Source organism: Nerophis ophidion, linkage group LG10 (genome assembly GCF_033978795.1).
Source record: "Nerophis ophidion isolate RoL-2023_Sa linkage group LG10, RoL_Noph_v1.0, whole genome shotgun sequence".
NCBI classification, from domain to species: domain Eukaryota; kingdom Metazoa; phylum Chordata; class Actinopteri; order Syngnathiformes; family Syngnathidae; genus Nerophis; species Nerophis ophidion.
This window is the reverse complement of record NC_084620.1, coordinates 41,166,006-41,183,574: the sequence shown is the minus strand read 5'-3', so window position 1 is coordinate 41,183,574 and position 17,569 is coordinate 41,166,006. Positions and strand designations below refer to the sequence as shown.

The following is a 17,569-nucleotide window of genomic DNA, read 5'->3' as shown; positions in this document are numbered from 1 at the left end:
CCTCTCAATACGAAGGTCTAGAGTTAGTATTTCTGAGTTCAATCCCTGGCTCGCAATGTTTCTGTGTGGAGTTTGCATGTTCTCCCTGTGACTGCGTGGGTTCCCTCCGGGTACTCCGGCTTCCTCCCACCTTCAAAAACATGCACCTGGGGATAGGTTGATTGGCAACACTAAATGGTCCCTAGTGTGTGAATGTGAGTGTGAATGTTGTCTGTCTATCTGTGTTGGCCCTGCGATGAGATGGCGACTTGTCCAGGGTGTACACCGCCTTTCGCCCGATTGTAGCTGAGATAGGCTCCAGGGCCTACCGCGACCCCGAAGGAAATAAGTGGTAGTAAATAGATGGATGGACAAAATGAACCGTGCATGAACATCACCTTGTTCAAAGAACAAAACCAACACCGTGCACGAACTCACAATTACACACCTGCAAATCAGTGTGACTTCTGCTGTTGCCGTATCCATAACGCGCCGGCAGGGAGAAGTTTGTACTTACACGATGAGTCAGGTGTGTCTTGACCTTCGCCAAACTCCTGAGGCCTACTCACCGAAACCTTAGGGTTCGATCAAACCCAGGTTAAGAACCACTGCTCAAGGGCAGGCCTGGGCAATTATCTTGACTCAAGGGGCTGAATTTTGAGAAAAAAATGTGTCTGGGGGCCGGTATATCTATTTTTAGGAACACTAATACAAAAATTCACAATGATGTCTGATTGAATACTTAAAAACATTATGAAAAACTGCCTTAAAAAAACGGAATTTAATTTAAAATTTTCTACTGAATGAGACACCCAGAATGTACATGAAAAAAAAAGAATGTTGGATTTACAATATTAACTATGAACGATAAAACATTGAAAATTGACAACATATGGATGTCACCCCCCCTCTCGATTAACATATTTTATAATCAAGCGAAATGCAACAAACAGCGAAATATAAACAATCTCATATATGACTAAGCTTTAAATCTTTGTTGTAAAAAATCTCCTTCCGAATCTGTCCCTGACACCCGCATTTCAGGCTGGCCGCTCTGAAAACACTCTGTGGAAACGCTCCCCACCCACACTGCTTGGTGCCTGCAGTGATTTACATGACCATTGTAACTAATTAGATGACCATAGTAACTAATTAGATGACCACAGTAACTAATTAGATGACCATAGTAACTGGTATATCATGCAAAAGCGCAGATTCAAACCATTGAAATACTTTGTACGGCTCAAGACTTACGGCCATTTGAAAACATCACTACACATCATAACGGCAGCTGCAGTTTCCATCTTAAAAAAATATTTTGGAATGTCTGGCGGGCCAAATTGAAAAGCTTAACGGGCCGTACGTGGCCCCCGGGCCTTAATTTGCCCAGGTCTGCTGGAGCTTATCCTAGCCGACCAAGGGCAGAAGGCAGAGTTCAACTGAAATAAAATATAAACACCGTCCTCATTAGAAAAATAGTGAATTTCAGGGCATGAGCAATCCATTTGAACAGGACTATTTGAATGATTTGATAGTCTAGATGTAGTACTTGCTTTTTTATTTGCGTTCACAATTTGAATTGGTCAATTCGACCTGTATGGTATGGATTAATTGGGTATTAGTATTCCATGTTGTGAAAAAAAGCATTAAAAGTCATCATAAAAAAGAAAATGATTTATTGCATGCAAACTTTCAGATTGAAATGTCATAAAAAAAAAATGTAAATGTTGAAGTTTTACTCTAAATCGGGCATTTCTTCGTAACCTTCCTCCTCCTGACGCCTCAGCTCCTCCAGCTTCCTCCTCTCCTCCTCGCTCTTCCTTTTGTCCTCCATGGCTCTCCTCATCTCCTGCTCCACCTCTCTCCTCTGTTCATTCTGCACGTCTTCTCCATCCACCCGCCTCTCGCCCTCGCACGCCGCCATCTCCTGCGTGTCCTTCGGCGGCGCATCGTCGGCCCACTCCTCGTCCGAGTCGCTGATGTCGTCATCGTCGATGTCCCAGTCCGGGCGCTGCGCCTCGAGGACCTCGACCGCCGTGTCCTCCGCGGGCTCCGGCTGCGGCTTGTAGGTGGGGTCCTCCAGTTTCCCCCACGCCACCTGGTCGGCCTTACAGAGGTTGATCTCCACTTTGGAGGGGATCATGTTAACGGAGCTGCGTTGGATGTTGATGACCTGAGAGCGGAGAAAGAAGAGGGTCAGGGGTGCATCAGCACACAAGCTCTTAACACAGTCAGCAGGCGCTCACCCCCCAAAGGTGGAAGTCCCTCCGGAAAAGCTTGTCGTTTTCAAACTGGATCTGACATGAAACCACTGTCCCGTTGGCCTCGATGCTGCTGATCTCTGGGTTGGTGTTCTTGGCGTAGATGCTCACCACAACATTGTTCGCCGTCTGGTGCCAGTCGTGTCGACACGCCACCTTCTTCTTGTCCTGGTGACATTATCGGGTTGAGAAAGAACAAGGCACATGGATGTCCGCTAACTTTTTGAAATTCAACGCTAAGAAAACGGAAATGCTGATTATCGGTGCTGCGAGACACCGACACCTGTTTAATAATACCACCTTAATGTTTGACAACCAAACAATTACACAAGGCGACTGGGTAAAGAATCTGGGTATTATCTTCAACCCAACTCTCTCATTTGAGTCACATTAAGAGTTTTACTAAATCAGCCTTCTTTCATCCCCGTAATATTGCTGAAATGTGTTCCATTGTGTCCACCAGCGATGCTGAGATCATTATTTATGCGTTCGTTACGTCTCATCTTGATTACTGAAACATATTATTTTTGGGTCTCCCTATATCTGGCATTAAAAGATTACAGTTGGTACAAAATGTGTACTCAGTGGCCTAGTGGTTAGAGTGTCCGCCCTGAGATCGGTAGGTTGTGAGTTCAAACTCCGGCCGAGTCATACCAAAGACTATGAAAATGGGACCCATTACCTCCCTGCTTGGCACTCAGCATCAAGGGTTGGAATTGGGAGTTAAATCACCAAAAATGATTACCGGGCGCGACACCGCTGCTGCCCACTGCTCCCCTCACCTCTCAGGGGGTGAACCAGGGGATGGGTCAAATACAGAGGACAAATTTCGCCACACCAAGTGTGTGTGTGACAATCATTGGTACTTTAACATTAAGTCTGCTAGACTTTTGACAAGAACAAGACAGTTTGATCATATTACGCCTATACTGTATATACCTTTATATACCTATAAACATATATACCTACATATATACCTATTCTGGCTCACCTGCCCTGGCTTCCTGTGCACTTAAGATGTGACTTTAAAGTTTTACTACTTACGTATAAAATACTACACGGTCTAGCTCCAGCCTATCTTGCCGATTGTATTGTACCATATGTTCTGGCAAGAAATCTGCGCTCAAAGAACTCCGGCTTATTAGTGATTCACAGAGCCCAAAAAAAATCTGCGGGCTGTAGAGCGTTTACTATTCGGGCTCCAGTACTCTGGAATGCCCTCCCGGTAACAGTTAGAGATGCTACCTCAGTAGAAGCATTTAAGTACCATCTTAAAACTCATTTGTATACTCTAGCCTTTAAATAGAGCCCCCTTTTTAGACCAGTTGATCTGCCGTTTCTTTTCTTTTCTGCCCTGCCCCCTCTCCCTTGTGGAAGGGGGGGTACAGGTCTGGTGGCCATGGATGAAGTGCTGGCTGTCCAGAGTCGGGACGCGGGGTGGACCGCTCGCCTGTGCATCAGTTGGGGACATCTCTGCGCTGCTGACCCGTTTCCGCTCGGGATGATCTCCTGCTAGCCCAACTGTGGACTGGACTCTATTTATTATGTTAGATTCACTACGGGCTGGGCTCTCACTATTATGCTGGATCCACTATGGACTGGACTCTCACTATTATGTTAGAGCCACTATTGACTGGACTCTCACTATTATGTTAGAGCCACTATGGAGTGGACTTTCACAATATTATGTCAGACCCACTCAATGTCCATTGCATCTGGCCTACCTTAGACTGGGGAGGGGAGGTTACCCACATTTGCGGTCCTCTCCAAGGTTTCTCATAGTCGTTCTCATTGACGTCCCACTGGGTTGTGAGTTTTTCCTTGCCCTTATGTGGGCACTGATCTGCGGATGTCGTTGTGGCTTGTGCAGCCCTTTCAGACACTTGTGATTTAGGGCTATATAAATAAACTTTGATTGATTAATAGCTGTTCAAAGTCGGACCCAGGGTGGACCACTCATCTGTGCATCAGTTGTGGACGTCTCTGCGCTGCTGACTTATTTCCACTCAAGATGATCCCCTTCCTGCCCCACTATGGACTGGACTCTCAGACTATTAACTAGATCCACTCAACGTCCATTGCACTGGTCGCTGTGTGGGAGGGGGTTTCTCATTGTATCCCAATGGATTTACTTTTTTCTTGCCCTGATGTGAAATCTGAGCCGAGGATGTGGTTGTGGCTTGTGCAACCCTTTGAGACACTTATGATTAAAGGCCTACTGAAATTAGATTTTCTTATTTAAACAGGGGTAGCAGGTCCATTCTATGTGTCATACTTGATCATTTCGCGATATTGCCATATTTTTGCCGAAAGGATTTAGTAGAGAACATCGACGATAAAGTTCGCAACTTTTGGTCGCTAATAAAAAAGCCTTGCCTGTACCGGAAGTAGCAGACCATGTGCGCGTGACGTCACGGGTTGTGTAGCTCCTCACATCTGAATATTGTTTACAATCATGGCCACCAGCACCGATAGCGATTTGGACCGAGAAAGCGACAATTTCCCCATTAATTTGAGCGAGGATGAAAGATTTGTGGATGAAGAAAGGGAGAGGGAAGGACTAGACTAGAAAAAAAAAAGACAGGGCAGTGGGAGCGATTCAGATGTTATTAGACACATTTACTAGGATAATTAAAAAAAAATCCTTATCTGCTTATTGTGTTACTAAAGTTTTAGTGAGATTATATGGTCGTACCTGAAAGACAGAGGGGTGTGGCGACCGCCAGTGTCTCTGAGGGAAGCCACGTTTTTCGACGAGGCGAACCGAAGGCAGCCGTTGGGCCGGGCTCAGATTTTTTTTTCCCTCCGTCCTCCACGGTGGAAGCACTCCACGTTCGGGGGCGGCAAAAGAGTCCGCAGCTGCCTCTTTGACAGGTGCATGAGGAACGACGCAAGCTCTCTGCTCATGTCTACGGTAAGAGCCGACTTATTACTACAATTTTCTCAACGAAACCTGCCGGTTGACATGTGGTAGGGAACCATGTTGGCTTGACCGCTCTGTTCCATAGTAAAGCTTCACCGTCATCTTTCGGGAATGTAAACAAGGAAACACCGGCTGTGTTTGTGTTGCTAAAAGCTTAAAGGCGGCCGCAATACACCGCTTCCCACAAACATCTTTCTTCTTTGACTTCTCCATTATTAAATGAACAAATTGCAAAAGATTCAGCAACACAGATTTCCAAAATCCTGTGTAATTATGCGATTAAAGCAGACTACTTATAGCTGGAATCGGGGCGGGAACAAAATGTCCGCTACAACCCGTGACGTCACGCGCACGCGTCATCATAAGTGTCATCATACCGTGACGTTTTCAACACGATACTTCGCAAGAAATTTAAAATTGCAATTTAGTAAACTACACCGGCTGTATTGGCATGTGTTGCAATGTTAATATTTCATCATTGATATATAAACTATCAGACTGCGTGGTCGGTAGTAGTGGGTTTCAGTAGGCCTTTAAGGGCTATATTAAATAAACTTTGATTTGATTTGACTTTGACTGACATTACCACACTTTTTTTTTGCAGTACCTGCTTGGGGAGCCAGCAGTGTTTCCCTGTTGTGCAGCCCTTCTGGTCCAGGAAGGCGTTGAAGTCAATTGTCTTGATACAGCAGCAACTCCAGTACTTGTAACTGAGGAGAGGTCAGAAGTGACTTCCATGCCAACACCACACCTTCTGTGCTTGTGCATGTTACCCCTCATGGAAGACTGGCCCTCCACAGTGATGAGTGCAGACCCCCGCCTCCGTTTCTGGGCCTTCATAGACCTGAATAAAAACAATACATTGCAAACAAAGTATGTAGACTACTCAATTCCAACAAGAAAAGAGACTCACTGTTTTGCATCCAGCATTCTTGCATCTTGTCCCTGGCACCACACCATGACTCTCTGGCAAAAGATTGGAAGAGTTAAGTCTAAATCACAGGTCCCAAACTCAAGGACTGGGGGCCAGATCTGGCCCGCTACATTATTGTACTTGGCCCGCAGAAGCCTGGGAGAAATGTGTGGTAATAAAACACTTAATTTTGCTTAATGCAAATAATTATTTTGATTCTGACAGGAAAAATGCGTATCTTTTAAACGTTATTATGTAATCATGCCAAATATTACATTATAATATAGTGTATTACAAGGTTGATTGGCAACACTAAATTGGCCCTAGTGTGTGAATGTGAGTGTGAATGTTGTCTGTCTATCGGTGTTGGCCCTGCGATGAGGTGGCGACTTGTCCAGAGTGTACCCCGCCTTCCGTCCGATTGTAGCTGAGATAGGCACCAGCGCCCCCCGCAACCCCAAAGGGAATAAGTGGTAGAAAATGGATGGATGGATGTCAGTAAAGATAAAAATGAACAGTTGAATATTTGCTTGTCATTTTTATTTATGATGTACCCATTAATTTGTACATGAAAAAATCTAATAATAAGCATAGGAAATGGTGTTATAATATGAGGTGATTACTGGTACAAATCTATATGAATGCTGTCAAACGATGTATTTTTTTCAAATCAGATACATTTCAATTTTAATTAATAACAGGTTAATGTTATGCATGCCCGCATGCATAATTGTAATTAATAAAAAAAAAAAATTGGCCCTATGAAGGCAGCCATTGCTGCGATGTGGCCCTCAATGAAATGGAGTTTCACACACCTGGTTTAAATGATCATGATTGTCGCCCTGCTACTGTGAAAAGTTTTCACAGAGCTTTTCCACATTTTGTTATGGTACATTCCAAAATTCTACAGACAATGCCCCATAACGACAATGTGAAACGTATGTTTTCTTTTGAATGCAAATGTATTAAAAAAAATAAAAATAAATAAATAAAATTAGTATTCCCAGCCTTTGCTCAATTCTTAGTTGTTGAACCTTTGCAAGCAATTACAGCCTCAGGTCTTTGTGAATACGACGCCACAAGCTCGGCAACACCTATCTTTGGGCGGTTTGGTCCGTTTCTCTTTGGAGCACCTCTCAAGCGCCATCAGGTTGGATGGGAAGTGATGGTTTTCGTCCAGGATCAATGAATCAATCAGAGTTTATTTATATAGCCCTTAATCACAAGTGTCTCAAAGGGCTGCACACGCCACAACGACATCCTCAGCTAAGATCCCACATCAGGGCAAGAAAAAACTCAAAACTATGGGCACAAAGAAAAATCTTGGAGAATGTCTCTGTAAATTGCTTCATTTATCTTTCCCTCTATCCTGACTCATCTACCAGTTCTTGCTGCTAAAAAACATCCCCACCGCATGATGCTGCTACCACCATGCTTAACTGTAGGGATGATATTGGCCTGGTGATGCGCAGTTCTTGGTTTCCTCCAAACATGACGCCTGGCATTCACCCCAAAGAGTTCAACCTTTGTCTCATCAGACCTGATAATTTTCTTTCTTATGGTCTGAGAGTCTTTCAGATGAATTTTTGCAAAGTTTTACAAGGGAACGGCTTCCATCAGGCCTGATTGGTGGATTGCTGCAGAGATGGTTGTCCTTCTGTAAGGTTCTCCTCTCTCAACAGAGGAATGTTGTAGAGTAGGCCTGAGCAATTATTTTACTCAGGGGGCATATTTTAAATAAAAACGTGTGTCTGGAGGCCGGTATATTTATTTTTAGGAACAGTAATACAAAAACTCACAATAATGATTGAAAGCTAAAAACGTTGTGACAGACCGCCTTAAAAAACGGAATGGAATTTGACTTTTTTTACTGAATGAGACACCCAGAATGTACATGAAAATAAAAAATGTGGGCTTCACGGTGAGAGAGGGGTTAGTGCGTCTGCCTCACATTACGAAGGTCCTGCAGTCATGGGTTCAATTCCAGGCTGAGGATTTGTCTGTGTGGAGTTTGCATGTTCTCCCCGTGAATGCGTGGGTTCTCTCCGGGTACTCTGGCTTCCTCCCACCTCCAAAGACATGCACCTGGGGATAGGTTGATTGGCAACACTAAATGGTCCCTAGTGTGTGAATGTGAGTGTGAATGTTGTCTGTCTATCTGTGTTGGCCCTGCGATGAGGTGGCGACTTGTCCAGGGTGTACCCCGCCTTCCGCCCGATTGTAGCTGAGATAGGCGCCAGCGCCCCCCGCGACCCCGAAAGGGAATAAGCTGTAGAAAATGGATGGATGGATGGATGGATTTACAATATTAACTATAAAGGATAAAACACTGAATATCAACAACATATTTCACAATCAAGCGAAACACAACCAAAATGCAACAAACAGTGAAATATGAATGCTGAGATGTCTCATAGTGACCAAAGTAACTAATTACTTGGGGGACGTCGTGGCGAAGTTGGTAGAGTGACTGTGCCAGCAATCTGAGGGTAACTGGTTCAATCCCCACCTTCTACCATCCTAGTCACGTCCGTTATGTCCTTGGGCAAGACACTTCACCCTCGCTACTGATGGCTCCTGGTTAACACCTTGCATGGCAGCTCCCGCCATCACTGTGTGACTGGGCGAAAGTGGAAATACTGTCAAAGCGTTTCGGGCTCCTTAAAAAGGGGTAGAAAAGCTCTTTAAAAGTACAACCCATTTACCATTTAGTTAGATGACCATAGAACTAATTATATGACCATAGTAACTAGTATATCATGCAGATTCTAAGCATTGAAATACTTAGTATAGTTGAAGACTTACGGTCATTACAAAACATATGATAATGGCAGCTATACTTTCCATCTTAAAGATCTAAAACAATTTTCTGGGAATGTCCAGCGGGCCAAATTGAAAAGCTCATCGTGCCACATGCGGCCCCCGGCCCTTAATTTGCCCAGGTCTGTTGTAGAGTGACCATCAGGTTCTTGGTCACCTCCCTGACTAGACTAAAAAAGATGCAACAATGTGATGAAAACCGATGCTTCCCATCCAACCTGTTCACATTGTAATTATGGTGTTTTTTCTGTAAAATTGTGAGTACACAAAAACATGTATTCTATCTTGGAATAAGGCTGTAACACAACAACATGTGGAAAAAGTGAAGTGCACTGTATTTCTTACCTTTCTTTGCATTCTCAGCTCTTGCGCTGATATCCAGTTTCTCCAGCTCCTTGGCCAGGGACGGTGACACTTTGACAGGCAGTTTGGTCTTTGGCTGGTCTGAACTGTGCACAGCAAAGTTGTTATACATAGTTGTATCTTATATCATCTGCTCAATAACACAACACAACCTTGGTCTCTCTCTCTTCAGCTTCTCAGCGGATTTGGGTCCCTTGTAGATGATCTCCTGCCCATTGACATGTTTGCTGGCCGCCTTGTCTGATGACACCTCAGGTACAAGAGGTTCACAGGGCCTCTCGTTGCTATGGTGCCCACGGGTGCAGCCCTGTTTAAAGAGGAGCGGCGCTCTGTAAGTTTCGCAAAATACAAGGTGCAGAGTTGAGTCCTTGAGGAGTTCTACCTTGATGGAGAGGAACTCGGAGAAGTCTGTGGTCCTCTTGCGGCAGCATGACCAACCCTGCATGAAGGAGATCGAAATGTTTTTTTTAGGTTTAAATAAAAAGTTTAAAAAAATACAATAATATTTACGAAGTCAGTCAAAGTTGGACCATGAGGTTTTTACCTTTAGGGCATCGTGGAAGATGGGGATTCCAGGATGGAAGACACATGAATCTTTAGGACAGTGTGCAGACAAGTTAACATGGCAAGTCAGCTTTTTTTTACATGTGTGTGTGTGTGTGTGTGTGTGTGCCATATAAGGAAACATGGTGGCTGCCATTCACCCAGAGACATGTGGCTTTTTTTGTTTTTGCAGATACTACAAACTTGCAGGTAAAACAGCTTTTTATCATCCTATTGTTATTTTTAAGCTATTTTGTAAGAACAGTTCTCTTCTTCCGGTTGGAGAAACTTAAAAGAACTTAAAACTGACAGCAAGAGCTCACCATCCTCGTTCTTGTCCGCCTCAAATGTCTGCCCGCAGCCTTTGTTGTAGCACAGCAGCGTCATGTTGACTCCTCTTCCTTCCTGGAGCGCTCGAAGGTCTTTAGTAGTCTGGAGGCCACCGATCCAGAACTTTCCGTGGCCGTGAGTGATCCAGCTCTCTTTCTGGCTGGGTGAAAGACCAAAATAGCGGCTCTCCTGTCGCACACTACAGCTGTCAAGGTTTATCTGTGAAGGCGGGTGTGTGTGTGTGCTGGGACATTCATGCTGGTGGGGGTCGGGTCACTCGAGGCTCAAGGCCTGTGAGACTTCGAGATATGTTGTAAATCTGAGCACACAGTCATTAGCCTCGGATGATAAGAAACAAGAGTTCAATAATTAAAGGTGCCATATGTAAAAAATGAAAGTTAAGTCATCATTGAATGGCCCTGAAACGTCAAAAAGCATTAATAAGTCATGTTCTTTTCGAATAGCTCTATAACTGATAACAGTAGTTCAGCCGGGATATACTACCATCTTGCTCCTGTCACTGGTGAAGTTACTAAACATGTCCGATGTCAGTAAATCTAAAATGCCTCGTTATGATTCTCTACTTATTCATGAAAGAGCCAGGAACAAAACAAATATTTGTATCGGGGATGCCTTTGAAAGATGGAAACAATTGAAGGCGGAGAATGTTTTTTCATCGGACGCCAAACTTGCTAATTTTCGTCCTTGATAGGTAAGTAAGGCATTTTTTTATTACTTTTAATAAATGGAAATGGATATTTTGTATGTAAACTATATCGTCAAATACAGTCTATGACCTTGTCTAACAAAGCTAGTATGTTCTTGCAACGAATGCTTAGCATGCGAGCCCGGTCAATGGGAGCATACGAACGGGGTAAATATATGCCCGATGTGTAATCGAACTGACACGGCAAAATATATTTTCGACAAAATAAAACCTATGTGGATATGGGTAGTGTCGGTGCCTATTTCGTTCTCAATATGCTGATACGCTGAGGAAATTGGTTCCAACATTAGCACGGCTGTCATTGCGATGTGAAACTAATGGAGACAGCCAAATCACACGATAAAATAATTCCTCATTCGTGTTTGCATATTGTGGACAACACGTACCAAGTTATATGGCAATCTGAAACATTTGAAACAGTAGCTTATAGGCATACCTTGGTAAATTGTCACCTCTTAAGTTTTGGCTGTACATTAGGCTGCTAAGTATGCTCTACTTATTTTCACCAGTATGACCATTGCTAGCGTTGGTTGTAGTTTGGGGCGGCATGGCGTAGTGGGTAGAGCGGCTGTGCCAGAAACCTGAGGGTTGCAGGTTCGCTTCCCACCTATTGACATCAAAGTAGCTGCCATTGTGTCCTTGGGCAGGACACTTCACCCTTGCCCCCGGTGCCGCTCACACTGGTGAATGAATGATGAATGAATGATTGGTGGTGGTCGGAGGGGCCGTAGGCGCAAACTGGCAGCCACGCTTCCGTCAGTCTCCCCCAGGGCAGCTGTGGCTACAGATGTAGCTTACCACCACCAGGTGTGAATGAATGGTGGGTTCCCACTTCTCTGTGAGCGCTTTGAGTATCTAACAATAGAAAAGCGCGATATAAATCTAATCCATTATTATTATTATTATTAGTTCCTTTTAGTCTTTTTTTTCTGGTAGTACTGACAATAAACATATGATTGCCATGTGTCGTAATATTTTACGCAGGCATGACGTACTTCTTCCTAAAAATAGCCTAATTTCTGTGTAAAATAGAGTAGCCCAGTCGATTGAGCTGAATTCGCCTGAGGATCTGGCAACCTTGGTAAGAGAGACGGGGAGGAAACTCCAGAATTCTGACCGTGATAACAGTACTTTTCGGGCCACATTATTACATATGCTACTTTAAACCTACATTGAATAGGAATGACACACCAGGAATGGAAAATGAATTTATTCTTCCAAAAGGAGAGAAAAACAATCATTTGAATAAACAAATATACTGCCGTCAAATAAAAGCCTGTGATTTTTGTTGCTTTGCCATTTCCATGCTGTATACAATCCATATAATTCTGCATTAAATAAATAGAAATCATGTACAAAGAGATCAAACGGTGTCGCCTTTGGCATCAGTGAATGCTGGGCTCCCCCTCCCCGGATACATGAGCAGGAATAGAACAGCTGTGCTGATATCTTACATGGTTGGCTGCATTGACAAAAACAAGCGTAAATGTATATAATTCAGGTTATGATGTTAGCAAAGGTGTTTCTTCTGTTTAAGTGGGGCGGTAGCGTTGTCCTCTGTCTTTTTCTTAAGTAACTCACACAGTTGCAGTGAACACCAGGTGGCGCCACACCAGCAAAGATAACTTCACTACAGTGGTTCATCTACAAGAGTAGACCAGCAAGTGAGAACAATAATAATATAAAGACCAAATGAGGGAAGATTGTGCTGAACAAAAAAAGATCCTCATCTCATCACAGTCACGTCATGCTTTTTTGGAACAAATGACCATCAAGGACATGCACTCACTGACCTTGGAGGAGATACACAAAAGTGCTCAGTAAAGAAAATAATCATGACACCGAGGCTCATTCAGGCTCTCATCACTGACTCCCAGTATCAAACAGGAACTGGACCAACAAGTCATTCACGTAAAACTCAACGACCATCAACATCTAAGAGCCACACTCGTCTTCACCGCCACACGGCAACAAATCACTCAGGACACAAGAAGAGCTCAGCGTCTCATGCAGAAAAACTTTGCGATGAACAGTGGACGTAACGTAAGTCAGTAAAACATGGCTGAAGTTGGGTTAGTGAGGTTTTATCTGGTTTGGTTTCGCCTTCTTACATCAGCTGAGGGGGAAAACATTCTGCTGCTGCTGATTCCACTGTGCACAAGTGGGAATGCAAACACTAAATGTACTCTTTACAATGTTTATTTCCAAGCGAAAAGCATATATAACGTGTAGCAGTCCGTGGCCACATTTCCCCTTTCAAATTGTTGTGAACAAGCAAAACCCTGGGCCATAATAACCTTTTAATTACTGTTAACACACACTGGCGGCAATTACTAAATTCTTATATATTTATATATATATATATACACACGTGGTGTTCCTCAGGGATCGATTTTAGGTCCTCCAAGGTTTGACCTAAACAAAGAGGGCGATTGTCTTTTCTATACAGCTTGAACCAGATGAAGCTGCTAGCGTGAAACTCGCTTCAAAACAGGTCCACCTTTAAACTGCGACATGTTCTAGAAAAGTGCTGAGTGTTATTAGTCTTTGTGACATAAGACCTGGATAACATGGTTTGCTCTGGACATTCAGGCGTCCGATCATAGCGCGTGTAGGCTGCTGACATCGTTAAAAGAGGCACAGATGACCAAGTTTGAAGAAGAAAACCTCTATCAGAAGAGGGCAGTGATGCCAACAGACAGAAGAGAAGCAAAAACAACACCAGACACACCGAGACTGATTCAAAGAAACTGGAGCAGCACAAGGCGATGCAGGACATCTACGGCATTTTCAGTCTACAGGCAGTGCACGGTGAGGAGTCTAGAACGTTAACACAAGACCGCAACGAGAAGCGCTCTGGAGCAATATCTATCCATTAGCAACAGTGACGGCTGAGACTATTACTAGCATTGGTAATCTTTACATATCTACACACGGCAAAACAATGGGACTAGCCATCTAGAGATAGAACGACTAAAGACAAGGCTGAGGATGGACGTGACCGAACTATCACTGGTAGTGGCCAAGAATAGAGAAATAGTTTGTTGTTTAAATGGCAGGGATGTTTTGTTACCTGCTAAAGTGGCTATTGTGTTTTTGTAAAACTCCAAAATGTTGTCACATTTGATGTTTTTCTCCACCCCCCACTCCCCCGCACTTTTGACACCTTAAAGACAAGGCAAATGCAAAACTCTTGACATTATGTCACCTTGACAAATAAACCTCAAATTGCACAAAATGCAGTTAAATAATTGTGATGGATACTTAAAGTTTTTTTTTTTTAACAAGACATTTGACAAGCACTGGGCGTAAGGGAGGTTTGCGTTAAAGACACTTAAATAGAGTCAGTGCAATTTAAGTGATCTAAAAATAAAAAATGACATTAACCACAACAGAGGGGAAAAACTTATTAACTTATAAATTCGTCGATCGCGTGATAAATCACAGGGAAGCACAATCATCATGGTTGACTTGCTCGGACTATACGAATATGTATAGTCTGAGTTAACAGTGGACTGGATGAGTTATCAGTGGACAGGTTAGGGAAAATGAAAAAATCTAATGAATTTCAAAAAGCTCCAAAACAATCTTTCTGAGTGGGGCCTTGATATGATCACCTCTTTGCCATGCTAGCACAACTTTAGCCCTGCATCTTTGTGTGGTTACGTCACTTTAAACAGAGAAAACCAAAACAAAAATTTGGCTTAGAATGTAAAACAATCTCCAAATATTCATATGAATATCTCAACAATCATGAGCGAGCACAAGAAAATGAAAAATGAAAAGTACAAAAATGTCCTGACAGAAGCATATTTGAAAAGACTGGCCTCCAACTTGATCATTAATTGGACCATTGGGTGGCAAACGAGGGAGTAGCTTGACAGCAGGACAGTTGTCTTAAGCAACACCACACACGCAAACACAGACACACACACACACCATCTCCAAAGTGCTCTGGAAGGCCGTTGCAGGCAGACAGAGCCCAGAGGGAAGAAAATAGCACCAGTATGAAATAAAGCTATGTGGCAGCAGAGAGCATCGCAACACTCACGTGCATCCTCTCAGCCTCAAACATTCCTCCATGCACATACGCACACATATTTTACACATCTTACACGCATCATACGCACATTTGTCATACATTTCTGGCACAACTCACACTTTAGCATGTTGCTTCAGACAACAACCTATCAGGTCGCCTCCAGCCTTTACTAGGTCATCAACTTCTTTTGAAGCATCGGTTGGTTTTCAGTCTTTTTGGCTTCTTAACTTGATCAAATAATTATTCCAGCTTGTCTTGTTCCTTTTTGTTAATTTGTCGCTTTTGGCACTTTGCTCCGCTCCCCACATCCTTGACTGAATTACATGAACTGCATCTAAATTAAGGGAAACAAGAAATAAGCTCAGTTTTGTGACAAATACCACACTAAAATGTTACTTTTCATGCTGTGTGTTTCTTTGTGGTCTGACCTGGGCTCCTGGCATGGGTGAAAAGGGGTTAGTGGGTCTGAGAACAGGCTGGTTGTACATTATTGGCTGAGGAGCCATGACTGGTACCCCACCCACTTGACCCAACTGGGGAGGAACCTGTGGAGAACATACGAAAGGTAGTGGGTGGTCCTAAACATTTTGAAAGTGCATTGTTCCCTTACCATTCCATACACAGGCACTTGCGGTGTCGTCATGGGGAAAGCCATTGAAGCAGGAGCCTTTGGAAGAGAAAAGGGTAAATGACTGAGCATTGTTCGAAAAAGTTGAGGCAGCCTGACGCAGGAATTGTTGACACTGGAAACAAATGCCAATCCCCATCAGTAAGTAAACCTTTAAAGCTGATAAGTGCGTGCATGCCAGGAGCACAAGTAAATGTTTTTAGGGGAATCCCAATGGGAATATTGACAGGGAAGCATTTAAATGGGCCCAAACCAACTTTTCTTACCCAATGGTACCTGCTGTTGTGTATTTGGGATCTGCATAAGCCCAGAACATTTGAAATCCAACCATGGAGGCATGGCGGAGATATTTCTAAAGCAATCTTGCCTTCCTTCATACTTCTTTCAAACAACCTGTTTGGAATTCGCCCATCTTGTGATGTCACTGGTTGGGGAAAAACTTCACCAGATTATCCATATATGGTATGACTGTACAAAAAGTGCTTTGCGCGAATCCGTCATTGTAGTCATTGCTGTAGTCAATAAGCTCCTTCTTTTTCGCTATCCTGGCTCGTACATGGACACGCATCCTCCGCTATTGCCATTTTTAATACAAAGTAGCGTCGGTGGACTTGTTATGGAAGCGCTAAAAACTACAACAAAACAGCGCATCCGGAACAGAAGGTCAAAAAGTGGCATTAAAACGGTGTGTAAAAAATTATGTATGCACAATGTTGACCAGAGAACCAGCATTCATGTTATGTAGACCAGTGGTCCCCAACCTTTTTGTATCCGCGGACCGGTCAACGCTTAATAATTTGTCCCGCGGCCCGGGGGGTGGGGGGAGGGGTCCTTTTTTTTCTTTTTCTCTTTATCATGAAGAAGGGACGTTTTTGTCATGAAAAAGGGAGGTTTTTGTGGTTGGTGCACTAATTGTAAGTGTATATTGTGTTTTTATGTTGATTATTTTTTTTTTAATAAAAATGAATAAAAAAAATCTTCTGGGGCCCGGTACAAATTTGGCCACGGCCCGTAGACCACAATGAAGTGTTTTAAATATTTTTAAAAAATCATAATATGACCTTTACGCCATGCTTGACAAGTCCGAACAAACTTAGCATGAGGTGTCTATTTTCAAGCCACAAAATAACCACAAAAGGCTGCTTGGCAAAGAAGCAACTTGCGGATCAAGGCAGACATTGCACAGCGCGTGTAAACACCATAATATTACTCTCACTTGAGTTAACATTAGTCGAGTTAACAAGTCCCAGGGTTTTTTTTCCCCTACATGGTGCACACATTTCTAAGACTAAGGTAATATTTTAAAATGAAAGCAATTTTCAATGTTAGCCTGTCGGAGGACTGCTTTGCATCAGGGTTGTTCAAACTTTTTCCAGCGAGGGCACAGACAGAAAAATTAAGATATTACATTTCTTTAGTGCATCAAACATGCTAAAACTAATCCAATGTATGTCAATCTATACTAAAATATATAAACAAAACATCTTAGCTTTTTGGAATAGGTGACACGGTAAATTAATGCAATATCCTACACTGTCTCATTATGATTTTTACAATATGGTGAGGGTCAATAATAAAGAAGTTGCGAGGCCATACTTTGGACACTCCTGACATGTAGCAACATACCCAAAATACTTCTTATGCACCACTACACCCTCTCTGTCCATATGTCCGTTTTATGAGGGCACTGTTTCTCTCTTTCTGCCAGCATGTAGCTTTATGTGTAAGGGATGCGGCAGGGAAATCAGTCTGTCCTTCATGGCTTTTTACCCACCCAGCTCCTTCTTTTCAGCCACTTATGTTTAGGCTACGGTTTATTTGTTTCAGACATGCTTTAGAATTGACATTCATAAAGATCACATGTTTACATTTACGCCATTCAACAAGTTTGAAAAGAGTAGGAGGAAGCACAGCCCATCATATTCCATTATTGAATACCTCTTCTCCACACTGCGGATCTTAACTGGCTTATAAGGGTAATTTAGTGTCATACTTAGCATGAGAACAGAACAAGCAAACCCATGCGTATGCATGTATATT

The 17,569-nt window shown here is 43.1% G+C and overlaps 2 protein-coding genes across 14 annotated transcripts in view; both read right to left on the bottom strand.

Annotated features, from left to right (window-relative positions):
* Positions 1-1,638: 1,638 nt before the first annotated feature.
* On the bottom strand, positions 1,639-10,502 carry zgc:92429 (uncharacterized protein LOC445063 homolog). The gene is made up of 10 exons (XM_061913792.1): positions 10,126-10,502; positions 9,804-9,853; positions 9,642-9,698; positions 9,412-9,566; positions 9,242-9,345; positions 6,077-6,129; positions 5,937-6,007; positions 5,771-5,873; positions 2,226-2,408; positions 1,639-2,152 (listed from the first exon to the last, which is right to left on the bottom strand). Exons 1-10 carry the CDS (start codon positions 10,187-10,189, stop codon positions 1,715-1,717), a joined length of 1,278 nt encoding a protein of 425 aa, XP_061769776.1. The 5' UTR covers positions 10,190-10,502; the 3' UTR covers positions 1,639-1,714.
* A 1,551-nt stretch (positions 10,503-12,053) lies between these two features.
* Positions 12,054-17,569, bottom strand: part of si:ch211-200p22.4 (phosphatidylinositol-binding clathrin assembly protein) — a 97,280-nt gene continuing 91,764 nt past the window's right edge. For all 13 annotated transcript variants that reach the window (XM_061913782.1, XM_061913785.1, XM_061913777.1 and 10 more), the window contains 3 exons: positions 15,512-15,568; positions 15,330-15,446; positions 12,054-15,235 (listed from right to left, as the gene is read on the bottom strand). In XM_061913782.1, coding sequence (XP_061769766.1) covers positions 15,221-15,235; positions 15,330-15,446; positions 15,512-15,568 — 189 coding nt within the window. In that variant the 3' untranslated portion in view covers positions 12,054-15,220. The remainder of the gene's footprint in view (positions 15,236-15,329; positions 15,447-15,511; positions 15,569-17,569) is intronic.